Source organism: Orcinus orca, chromosome 8, assembly GCF_937001465.1.
Source record: "Orcinus orca chromosome 8, mOrcOrc1.1, whole genome shotgun sequence".
In the NCBI taxonomy this organism is placed as follows: Eukaryota; Metazoa; Chordata; class Mammalia; order Artiodactyla; family Delphinidae; genus Orcinus; species Orcinus orca.
In genome coordinates this window covers 75,441,307-75,453,754 of record NC_064566.1, presented here as the reverse complement: position 1 = coordinate 75,453,754, position 12,448 = coordinate 75,441,307, and the positions used below count along the sequence as shown (strand labels likewise).

The window sequence follows — 12,448 nt, the reverse complement described above, 5'->3', positions numbered from 1 at the left end:
AAAAAAACTTATCAAAATTGGTGAATTTTAATATTGAAGATCGAAGAAAAAAGCAACATTTTAGGCATATTATGCTTCATTGTTTAAAGAAAGGTAAAAACGCAACTGAAAAGCAAAAATAAAAAATGTGCAGTGTATGCAGAAGGTGATGTGACTGATCGAACGTGTCAAAAGTGCTTTGCAAAGTTTTGTGCTGGAGATTTCTCGCTGGAGGATGCTCCACGGTCGGGTAGACAAGTTGAAGTTGATAGTGATCAAATTGAGACATTAATTGAGAACAATCAACATTATACCAATCAAACATTGAAAATCATTTGCACCATCCTGGTTACTTTAATTGCTTTGATGCTTGTGTTCCATATAAGTCAAGCAAAAAAAACTTTCTTGATGTTATCTCCACATGTGATTTTCTACTTAAATGTAATGAAAACGCTTCGTTTTTAAAACAAATTGTGACGGGCGATGAAAAGTGGATACTGTACAATAATGCAAAATGGAAGAGATCACGGTGCAAGTGAAATGCACCACCACCAACCACACCAAAAGCTGGTCTTCATTCCAAAGAGGGTGATGTTGTGTATATGGTGGAATTGGAAGGAAATCCTCTGTTATGAGCTCTGTCTGGAAAACCAAATAATTAATTTAATTCCAACAAATACTGCTCCCAATTAGACCAACTGAAAGCAGCCCTTGATGAAAAGTGTCCGGAATTAGTCAACAGAAAACCCATAATCTTCCATCAGGATAACGCGAGACCATATGTTTATTTGATGACCAGGCAAAAACTGTTACAGCTTGGCTAGGAAGTTCTGATTCATCCACCGTATTCACCAGACATTGCAGCTTCGGATTTCCATTTATTTCGGTCTTTAAATTCTCTTCCAGGGAAATTTCAATTCCCTGGAAGACTGTAAAAGGCACCTGGAAGAGTTCTTTGCTCAAAAAGGTAAAAAGTTTTGGGAAGGTGGTATTATGAAATTGCCTGAAAAATGGCAGAAGGTAGTGGATATTGTGTTCAACAAAGTTCTTGGTAAAAATGAAAAATGTGTCTTTTATTTTTACTTAAAAACCGAAGACATTTTTTGGCCAACCTATACCTTTGCAGAATTGACCGATACTAAACATAGCATGTGACAGTCACTTTATGCATTCTTTCTGTACTCAGTGTTGTGTAATTCTATTTCCTGAGAGATTTCTCAGGGTGTAACCAGCACACTCCTGTTGTATTCTTCTGCAGTAGCTTAAAGAGAAACCATTTGATTTTTTCTAAATTCAGATTTAATTTAGAGAGATTTATTTAGAAGAAAACTTTCAGCTTACAACTTTCCTGTTGACTTTTTATTTAACTTCAAATTTGGCAGGTTGCTGAACTTGTGTGATATTAAGACATAGTAAAATTTAATAACCTAAAATCACTTGCCTTCTGTTATTTTCCTTTAAGAATACAGAAAAAAATATCCATTCATCTATTTTTAAATTATCTGTGCAACTATGACTGCATTAATTTACATCCTTTAAGTTACAAGAACTGAATGCCTTTAGGGACAGATTATATACAGAGGTAAATGTACTTTTCAAAAGGAGTAAAAAAAACAAACAAACATTTTGTGAGCAATGGAAGTATATTTTGACATGTGAAAATAAAGGCTATTATTTATTATCTGCTAATAAAGTGTTGATTGGATTAAGTAGACACAGTATTCTCTGAGTTCATTTATTCCTTCAACAAATATTTCCTGAGTGCTCTGTGCCAAGCACTGTGGTAGGCAATAGGAACATACAAGTAAAGAATGTAGTCATGACTCCTGCCCTCATGGAGCTTAAAACTTAACAATGGTGACTTGCTGGTTATTCTGTTTGCCTCCCTTGCCTGTCATGCTCCTCTTCCCCCAGACTCTCTGTCTTCTTTTCTGTACTGCCAACTGCATTCTCTGGGCTTGCAAGCTGGCTTCTGGTTGCCTTTAGCCATGAGAACCACCAGAGGCGATCAGAAGGCATGGGGAAAAAGTCAGGATATGAATTTCAATTTATGCCTTTACTAAACTCTTTTGAGCCATCGGAGTCTTTCCAACTGGATTCCTGACTGATACAGTGAATATATAATATATATATATTTTTAATTTTATGTAGAGAAACACATATGTAAATATTTTAGAACTGTCTTAAGGGCTATGAAGAAACAAATACAAGTATTGAGATACAGTGTAATGGGTGTGAATTAAACAAAGTATTACAGATGAACTCTTAGAGGGTGATATTTAAGTTGAGGCCAGAGAATAAGTGGGAGCCAGCATAGAAAGAATGGGAAACATGGTCCTGATGGAGGAAACAGCAAGTGCAAGGCCCATAAGATAGAAAAGAGCTTGACGTGCTCTGTGCCAGAATTTGGTTATGATATTCTATGAGGAACATTCGGTTAAACCATTCCATGTGGACAGACTGAGGGGACAAATCAGCTTGAGTGGCAAGGTGTGGATCAATATCTAGTGACAGATACTGAAGATTATGGACAGACAAATGTCTGCCAGAGAACCATGTACTTGTTAAAGTGGAAAGCAGCTCAGGTGAGCTGTGGGAATGAAGCAGATGCTCAGGTATTTATTTGAAATTGTGATCATGTTGGGATGCAATGATGATCTACTCCACATGATAAAGTGCTGTAAAGAAATTAACACATATAAAGATGTTATTTCTTTGATCTTATTTACTTTCATCAGAGTGGTAAGTTAGCCTTTAGGTACAGATAAATCTCTTCGTAACATGATTTTTTTTTCATAATTGTGACACTTCACATAAAGAATATCAAATGGGCAGCAGAGACCTTCTTGAGAGGCTGTGTGTTTTGTTCATCTTCCTATTTATTTATTTATTTTCATGAGGGGAGAGGGAGTAGCAAAGAAGGAGTGGAGAAGTTGAAAAAAATAAAGTATTAAAAGAACTTAATTTGACAGTTGGATCCTACCTAGAATGAAAGGGACTTTAAGGATCAATTTAGTAAGCATATTTCAAGACTTACAAAAGCAAACACATCAAACTTATTAAATAAGCCCGCCTGGGGAAATTTTGCATATTGTTTTTTCTCCATGAATCTAGTTCTCTAATTTGTTTTATAGTATGCCCTCCTTTTGTTTGTGACTTTAGTGCAAATTCCGGCATTTAAGAATTATTTAACTGTAGGATATACTAAAACCTTTGACATCAAGCCAAATAATTATTTTTGCATTTTTCAGAATTGATCAGTTCACTTGGGACTTTTCAGGCATACTTGGTACCACAACATGGGCAAATGGTGAAAAACATTTCTTTTAAGATATTATTTAATCTCGTGCATTTATCTAATATATATGAGTCTGGAAATCTTCCTCAGATATCTGCCAAATAACTCCTGGATGAATTTTAAATTATTGAAATATGTTTCTACTTATAGGCATCTTTTGTTGGACCACTCAACACTTTTAATAGACCAGACAACAATTTATTTTGTTTTTAGTTTATTATGATCTTGCTCCTACTCAGATTTAAACAGAATTGCACATATATTATTTCAATCAGTCCTAATATTAGAAAACATGGTGATTACTATTGTCATGCCCTAAACCTCCTCTTACTAGCTGAATTTTTCATATTTATTAATATTTTTCTCACCCATAGACTACATCTACTTCAAACACATTTATAGAGCATGTTTTATCTCCAAGTACTTTATAGTTATGCTGTGGGAGTTAGCCCACCACGACTGAGGTTGAATGATTAGTAACTCTGATAGAGATGCATTTATGCAAATTATAATTACAGAGTCTAGAAAGGACTCTGAGGTCTTATCACCCTAAAAAAACCCCAAAACTACAACACTCTATTTAAAATAAATCATAATACTCTAATCAAATATAATCAAAATCTCACTCCTGTTCCTATGCCCAATATTTATACTGTAAACATCATTGACAAGTGATTATATATTGTGAGATTTAAAACCTCAGAAGTAGAATCATTAATCACAGCAGGCATTAGAGTTTGATGTAAATCATCTTTCTGATTTGGGGAATGATTGCATGTTATACATATTGACAGCTGGTGCTATCATGTTATCATTATTTCAGGAGAGACTGAAGTAATCAATTGCATCAGTGTAATTATTTAAGATTTTTATACTCTTGTCTTATTATATCTTGTCAGGGATAGCACCTTATCCCCTTTTTATTTCATTTCATTTTATTTCATCATTGCTGAAGGAAATTTAAGAATGATACTGAAATTTTAAGACAAGTAAGCAAAGAGATGTAAAGCTCTTCTTTTATTTAAAGACTTTTCCTTTATGTTAAAATAGCAAAACTATACACATTATTGTTCATAGAAATAACCAGAAAGATGATAATTTGTTACTTCATCAATTCCCATTTGCCCTTCTTTTAAAAAATGAATAACCACCAAGGAGCTTCAAGGTTTCATTCAAGGAAAATAAAACCTAGCAAAATAAGTGATCCAAAAATAAGATATGTCACATCTTAATAAACAATTGTGTCTAATTTTAGAAGGATATGTACTTACTTGCCAAGTGCAAAGCATTCCATCTTAACAGTTGTTCCCTTAGCAGCTGTAACTGTGAAAGGGAAATGGACCTCAATTTTCGGCTCATATTCTCCCATCACACCTGGGAAATAAAGAATAGTCTTTAAACATTAAATGAATGTCACAATTTCTCTCCAGTCCTGTAGATTGGAAAGCACTGTGTTGTCCATATCTGTTTGAAGACTGCTAAACTTTCGATGTACTGAAATAAGAAGTACTCATAGACTGAATCATTATGATGAAATCTTAATCTTCCTTTAAGGATTGGATTGCATGTATATTCAATACCATTTAAAGTAATAATTATTGAAACTACTAATCAACATTGGTAGTTTAGCTACTGATTATATTTCAGAGGAAATAAATAACTATGAACAAATCCTATGGTAAATAATGGTGTTGATTTTTTTTTTTTAATAAGTAAATGTCTCAGAACTTTCTTCGTCATTTTCAGATAAATCAATGCTTATTTGTTAAGTCAACATATATTTATTGAATATCTATAATATGCATGAAGTTTGCTAGGCACTGTGGGAGTTATAAAGATAAATCATCCATGGATTGTGCCCTCAAGCACTCAACAAGTGTATTCTTAAAGAAACAGCATATACTCAAGGATGGGAGAAGAGCTATATATCAAAATCACTGTAATGTAAGATAGGAAGGGATGAGTGCTCTGCCCTGAATGAGGTATCCCTAAAGTATTATGTGCATTTGAGGGAATTATAAGAATAGTTAGAATTTGTATAAGTGAGAGAAAGGAGAAAGTAAATGGAACTGCAGGAACAAAGACAAAGAGATAGGAAACCACCAGAACTAGGAATATTAGTTTTTCTGGCTTCTTGGTATGTGAAGGGAAATCATACTAGGAAAATTTGGAAATATAAATGGACTCCAAAAAATAGAGGACCTTGGGCTTCCCTGGTGGCGCAGTGGTTGAGAGTCCGCTTGCCAATTCAGGGGACACGGGTTCGTGCCCCGGTCTGGGAAGATCCCACATGCCATGGAGCGGCTAGGCTCTTGAGCCATGGCCGCTGAGCCTGCGCATCCGGAGCCTGTGCTCCGCAACGGGAGAGGCCACAACAGTGAGAGGCCTGCGTACAGCAAAAAAAAAAAAAGGACCTTGATTATCAGAGCAAGACATTCAAATTTTAATCTGTAAGTAATTTGGAGCATTTGGAATTTCGAATAGGAAACTGACATTTTGTTGAGATGTATATACTGGAATTGGAGCAGAGACCAGTAAATCAATTATATTATTTCAATAATGCAAGTTAGAAATAATGAAAACTTAGACTTGAATTATACATCAAAAAAAGAGAAGAGGCATTAGAATGAGAAAAAAAACAAGAAAGACTTGAACTTTGCACATAATAGGGGTACTGGAGATAAGGTTGTGGGCCTCATCAATAACAACAGTAAGATTTCCAGCTTGGGAGAGGGGTGGGTGATGTAAGTGAAAGAAAAGTGTGCAGCTATGGTGGGAAACTTGATAATTTCTATTTTGGGAGTATTCTCTTTGATACCTATAAGATATTTAGAATGCAGTGAGAGGATGAACCTGGAGATGAGTTCTGAACAGGTGATATATGCTTAATATCATCACTCACAGGTGGCAGTTAAAGCCATGAGATTGCAGAGGGCTTTCACCTATCAAAAAAACAATACACTATAACTGAGTCATTTGGCTGTATGGCAGAAATTAGCAGAACATTGTAAATCAACTATACTTCAACTTAAAAAAATCATACACTAGTGATGCCTGGTGAATTCCAGTGCTTGTGTCCAGGCAGCCCTGGAGCTAATTTCCCCCAGAAAATAATTTTTAGCAGATCCCTATGTGTAAAGTACCACAGAGGACACAATTGTGATTGAGCACAGATGTTTCTCTGAGGACCTTGTGTGTGTGTTTTGGGGGATGTCTCTGTATAGGGGTATATGTGCACATAGAGATCTGCGTATGTGTATAGCTCTATGTGTAATTCCTTGGTGTGTGTGTATGGTATCAGGAGGGAGAGAGGAGGAAGAAACCCAGACAGAGGAAGAAGTAAATGTCATAAGATATGAAGGCAAGATGCACTGGGCATGCAAAGGGAGAAATGGTTACCTTTGGCAAAGAAAACCCTTATGTGTTCATTTATTATTATTATTTTTATTTTAAATTTTGATTTGAGATGGTCTTTGAAGGAATAAAGAATGTAGACAACTTTAGATGGAAAATGTTTAAGTTCACTGAGGACAAGAATATTATCTTTGCTTTGTTGTTGTTGTTTTCTTTCCCTAGTTTTTTTGCAAAGCAATCATAAAGAAAATATTACTGATGTTTTCATCAGAGATTGGGCTTGTGTACACTGGCTCTGCTCATGACTAGCCTACAGCACCTCTGACAGGTCAGTGACCTCTGTGTCTCATTTTCTAATCTGAAAACTGAGGAAATAGAAGAAAACTACCATTAATGTAATACCCTGCTCTGTCAGGCTAACTCCCTTGATTCCTTCCAAGCCTAATGTTCGCTGAGCACCAAGTTCCTGATACACAGCAAGTGAATTGAGAGGTTAGTACTACAGTAATACTCAAAACAGATGTTTAAGCACTTCTCTATCTCTTTCTCAATATTGTTTTTCTCTTCTACTTCTTTTTTCCTATATCCTTCTGCCCCACCCATATATTTTCCAACTTCCTTTCTCTTTTTTATATATATATTTTTTCCTGTATATCTCCTGAATGACAGTATTTGTCCTGCTAGTGTTGCCTGGCTGAGCGTATCCAATGATGACGAGTTTATCTTTAATGCTGTCTTACTTGGAAGCCCTCATATAAGGACTTCTAGGCATCCTGTTCAGTGGCTACCTTGACTGCCCACCTGAAGCAGTCCCTGAAGTCAGCTTCTGATCGCCTCATCCACTCTTAACGTTGATTCTGTAGTATTCGTGTTCCTGTCTGCCTGTTAACCTGATGATTTAATAATACATGATTTATTGTGATGCTTATTAAGCTTAAGCTTATTAAACTCAATGCCTTACTTGCATAGGTCCCTGTGAGTGCTGGCAGTTGTTGAGTTCTGTAGAATGTTGTAGAAAGGCAGTGAAAGTCAGGCTGAATTTAGAAAATATTTCTATATAATTATTTCTAGTAAATTGTTTAAAGACATCTCAGAAGAAAAGAACCAGAATCTTCAAACTCCAGTAATTTTTTTTTTGATTATTTTTTTCCTAACCTAACTAAAAATTCCCTTTAGAATCCATTTTTATATTAATACTTTTGTATTCTTTATATTAAAGAAAGTCCAATAATTGTACAAAATTTTAAGCCCTTCAAAACCTGGATCTGCCTCAAAAGAATACCAAGATATTACTGATATTAGGGGCCAATAGGAGTCAGACCCATGTCTTCTCTCAAATTCCCTTCCAGATAACATTTGTGAATTGCAAAGAAGACATTCTTTTATAGCTTTAATTCTTAAGGATGATTCAAAGGAAAGGCATTCCTGGTAGGGTTTTGGGAAGTAATTTTTGCCCATGTAGTGGCTTCTGGTGCTACTTAAATGATTCCTTTATATCCAAAGACACTGTTAAGCCTCACTCCAGGGCCAAAGAGGTTTGCTAATATCTGAACTGGATACTAAAAATAAAATTAAAAGGTTTAAGTACAAGGCTTCAAATTATATTACCTAATTTGAACTACACTGTAAGTAATAACTAGTTCTTTTAAATTTTACTCTCATAGTGGTGATATAAGGACAGATTAGAAAGCTCCTTAGGTATGTCTTGTTCTTTAAACACATGATTACATTCAGGGATTAAGTTTTGCTTTGTCTTTCATGGGATAATTATGTTACAGCTAAAGTTCAGTTTAGCTTAGAGAGGGCAGACAGCAAGCAGAAGAACTACAATCCTGCAGCCTGTGGAACAAAAACCACATTCACAGAAAGATAGACAACATGAAAAAGAAGAGGACTGTGTATCAGATGAAGGAACAAGATAAAACCACAGAAAAACAACTAAATGAAGTGGAGAGAGGCAACCATCCAGAAAAATAGTTCAGAATAATGACAGTCAATATGATCCAGGACCTCAGAAAAAGAATGGAGGCAAAGATTGGGAAGATGCAATAAATGTTTAACAAAGACCTAGAAGAATTAAAGAACAAACACCTAGAAGAATTAAAGAAGAAACAAACAGAGAAGAACAATACAATAACTGAAATGAAAAATACACTAGAAGGAATCTTTAGCAGAATAATTGAGGCAGAAAAATGGATAAGTGACCTGGAAGACAGAATGGTGGAATTCAATGCTGTAGAACAGAATAAAGAAGGAAAAGAAATGAAGACAGCCTAAGAGACCTCTGGGACAACATTAAATGCACCAACATTCACATTATAGGGGTCCCAGAAGGAGAAGAGAAGAGAAAGGACCTGAGATAATATTTGAAGAGATTATAGATGAAAACTTCCCTAACATGTGAGGGGAAATAGCCACCCAAGTCCAGGAAACTCAGAGAGTCCAAGACAGGATAAACCCAAAGAGAAACATGCTGAGACACATAGTAATCAAATTGACAAAAATTAAAGGCAAAGAAAAATTATTAAAAGCATCAAGGGAAAACCAACAAATAATATACAAGGGAAATCTCATAAGGTTAACAGCTGATTTCTCAGCAGAAACTCTACAAGCCAGAAGGGAGTGGCACAATATATTTAAAGTGATGAAAGAGAATAACCTACAACCAAGATTACTCTACCCAGCAAGGATCTCATTCAGATTTAATGGAGAAATCAAAAGCTTTACAGACAAGCAAAAGCTAGGGAATTCAGCACCACCAAGCCAGCTCTAAAACAAATGCTAAAGGAACTTCTCTAAGTGGGAAACACAAGGGAAGAAAAGGACCTACAAAAACAAACCCAAAACAATTCAGAAAATGGTCATAGGAACATACATATCAATAATTACCTTAAACATGAATGGATTAAATACTCCAACCAAAAGACACAGGCTTGCTGAATGGATACAAAAACAAGACCCATGTATATGTTGTCTACAAGAGACCCACTTCAGACCTAGGGAAACATACAGACTGAAAGTAAGGGGATGGAAAAAGATATTCCATGTAAATGGAAATCAAAAGAAAGCCGGAGTAGCAATACTCATATCAGATAAAATAGACTTTAAAATAAAGAATGTTACAAGAGACAAAGAAGAACACTACATAATGATCAAGGGATCAAGCCAAGAAGAAGATATAACAATTATAAACATATATGCACCCAATATAGGAGCACCTCAATACATAAGGCAAATGCTAACAGCTATAAAAGAGGAAATACACAGTAACACAATAATAGTGGGGGAATTTAGCCCATCACTTATATGAATGGGCAGATCATCCAGACAGGATATTAATAAAGTAACACAAGCTTTAAGTGACACAATAAACCAGATAGATTTAATTGTTATTTGTAGGACATTCCATCCAAAAACAGCAGATTACAGTGACTTCTCAAGTGCACATGGAATATTCTCCAGGATAGATCACACCTTGGGTCACAAATCAAGCCTCAGTAAATTTAAGAAAATTAAAATCATATCTAACATCTTTTCCAACAACAATGCTATGGGGTTAGAAATTAATTACAAGAAAAAAAAGTAAAAAACACAAATACATGGAGGCTAAACTATACATTACTAAATAACAAAAAGATAACTGAAGAAATCAAAGAGGAAATAAAAAAAAATACCTAGAGACAAATAACAATGAAAACATGAAGATCCAAAACATATGGAATGCAACAAAAGCAGTTCTAAGAGGGAAGTTTATAGCAATAAAATCCTACCTCAAGAAACAAGAAAAATCTCAAATAAACAATCTAACCTTACATCTAAAGGAACTAGAGAAAGAAGAAAAAAAAAAAACCCCAGATTTAGCAGAAGGAAAGAAATCATAAAGATCACAGCAGAAATAAATGAAACAGAAACAAAGAAAACAGTAGCAAAGATCAATAAAACTAATATCTCCTTCTTTGAGAAGATAAACAAAATTGATAAACCCTTAGCCAGACTCATCAAGAAAAAGAGAGATAGGACTCAAATCAATAAAATTAGAAACAAAAATGGAGAAGTTGCAGTGGAAACTGCAGAACTACAAAGCATCATAAGAGACTAATACAAGCAACTCTATGCCAATAAAATTGGCAACCTGGAAGAAATGGACAAATTCTTAGATAGGTATAACCTTCCAAGACTGAAAGAGGAAGAAATAGAAAATGTGAACAGACCGATCACAATTAATGAAATTGAAACTGTGATTAAAAATGTTCCAACAAACAAAAGTCTAGGACCAGATGGCTTTACAGGTGAATTCTATCAAACATTTAGAGAAGAGCTAAAACCTATCCTTCTCAAATTCTTCCAAAAAATTGCAGAGTAAGGAACACTCCCAAACTCATTCTACAAGGCCACCATTATCCTGATACCAAAACCAGACAAAGATACTACAAAAAAAGAAAATTGCCAACCACTATCACTGATGAACATAGATGCAAACATTCTGAACAAAATACTAGCAAACAGAATCCAACAACATATTAAAAGGATCATACACCATGATCAAGAGGGATTTATCTCAGAAAAGCAAGGATACTTCAATATATGCAAATCAATCAACGTCATACACCATATTAACAAATTGAAGAATGAAAACCATATGATCATCTCAATAGAAGCAGGAAAAGCTTTGATAAAATTCAACACCCATTTATGATAAAAACTCTCCAGAAAATAGGCATAGAGAAACCTACCTCAAAATAATAAAGGCCATATATGACAAACCCACATTCAGCATCATTCTCAATGATGAAAAATTGAAAGCATTTCCTCTAAGATCAGGAAGAAGACAAGGATGTTTACTCTTGCCACTATAATTTGACATAGTCTTGGAAGTCATAGCCATGGCAATCAGAGAAGAAAAAGAAATAAAAGGAATCCAAATTGGAAAAGAAGTAAAACTGTTACTGTTTGCAGATGACATGGTACTCTACATAGAGAATCCTAAATATGCCACCAGAAAAATACTAGAGCTAATCAATGAATTTGGTAAATTAGCAGGATACAAAATTAATGCACAGAAATCACTTGCATTCCTATACACTAACAACAAATGATCAGAAAGAGAAATTAATGAAACAATCCCACTCACCACTGCAGAAAAAAGAATAAAATACCAAGGATTAAACCTACCTATGGAGGTAAAAGACCTGTACTCAGAAAACTATAACACATTGATGAAAGAAATCAAAGAAGACATAAACAGATGGAGAGATATAGCATGTTCTTGGATTGGAAGAATCAATATTGTGAAAATAACTGTACTACCCAAAGCAATCTACAGATTTAATGCAATCCCTATCAAATTACCAATGGCATTTTTTACAGAACAAGAACAAAAACTCTTAAAATTTGTATGGAGACATGAAAGACACTGAATAGCCAAAGCAATCTTGAGGGGGAAAAATGGAGCTGGAGGAATCAGATTCCCTGACTTCAGACTATACTACAAAGCTACAGCAATCAAGACAATATAGTACTGGCACAAAAACAGAAATATTGATCAGTGGAACAGGGTAGAAAGCTCAGAGATAAACCCATGCACCTATGGTCACCTAATCTATGACAGAGGAGGCAAGAATACACAATGGAGAAAAGACAGTCTCTTCAGTAAGTGGTGCTGGGAAAACTGGACAGCTACATGTAAAAGAATGAAATTAGAATACTCCCTAACATCATGCATAAAAATAAACTCAAATTGATTAAAGACCTAAACTGAGGTCCAGACACTCTAAAACTCTTTGAGGAAAACATAGGAAGAACACTCTTTGACATAAA

The 12,448-nt window shown here is 34.9% G+C and overlaps 1 protein-coding gene across 1 annotated transcript in view; it reads right to left on the bottom strand.

The window, feature by feature from the left end:
* The window catches only part of CNTN5 (contactin 5), a 1,406,915-nt gene that overhangs the window by 344,318 nt on the left and 1,050,149 nt on the right, over positions 1–12,448 (bottom strand). The window contains exon 9 of the mRNA XM_049713144.1: positions 4,549–4,651. Within this exon, the coding sequence (XP_049569101.1) occupies positions 4,549–4,651 (103 nt within the window). The remainder of the gene's footprint in view (positions 1–4,548; positions 4,652–12,448) is intronic.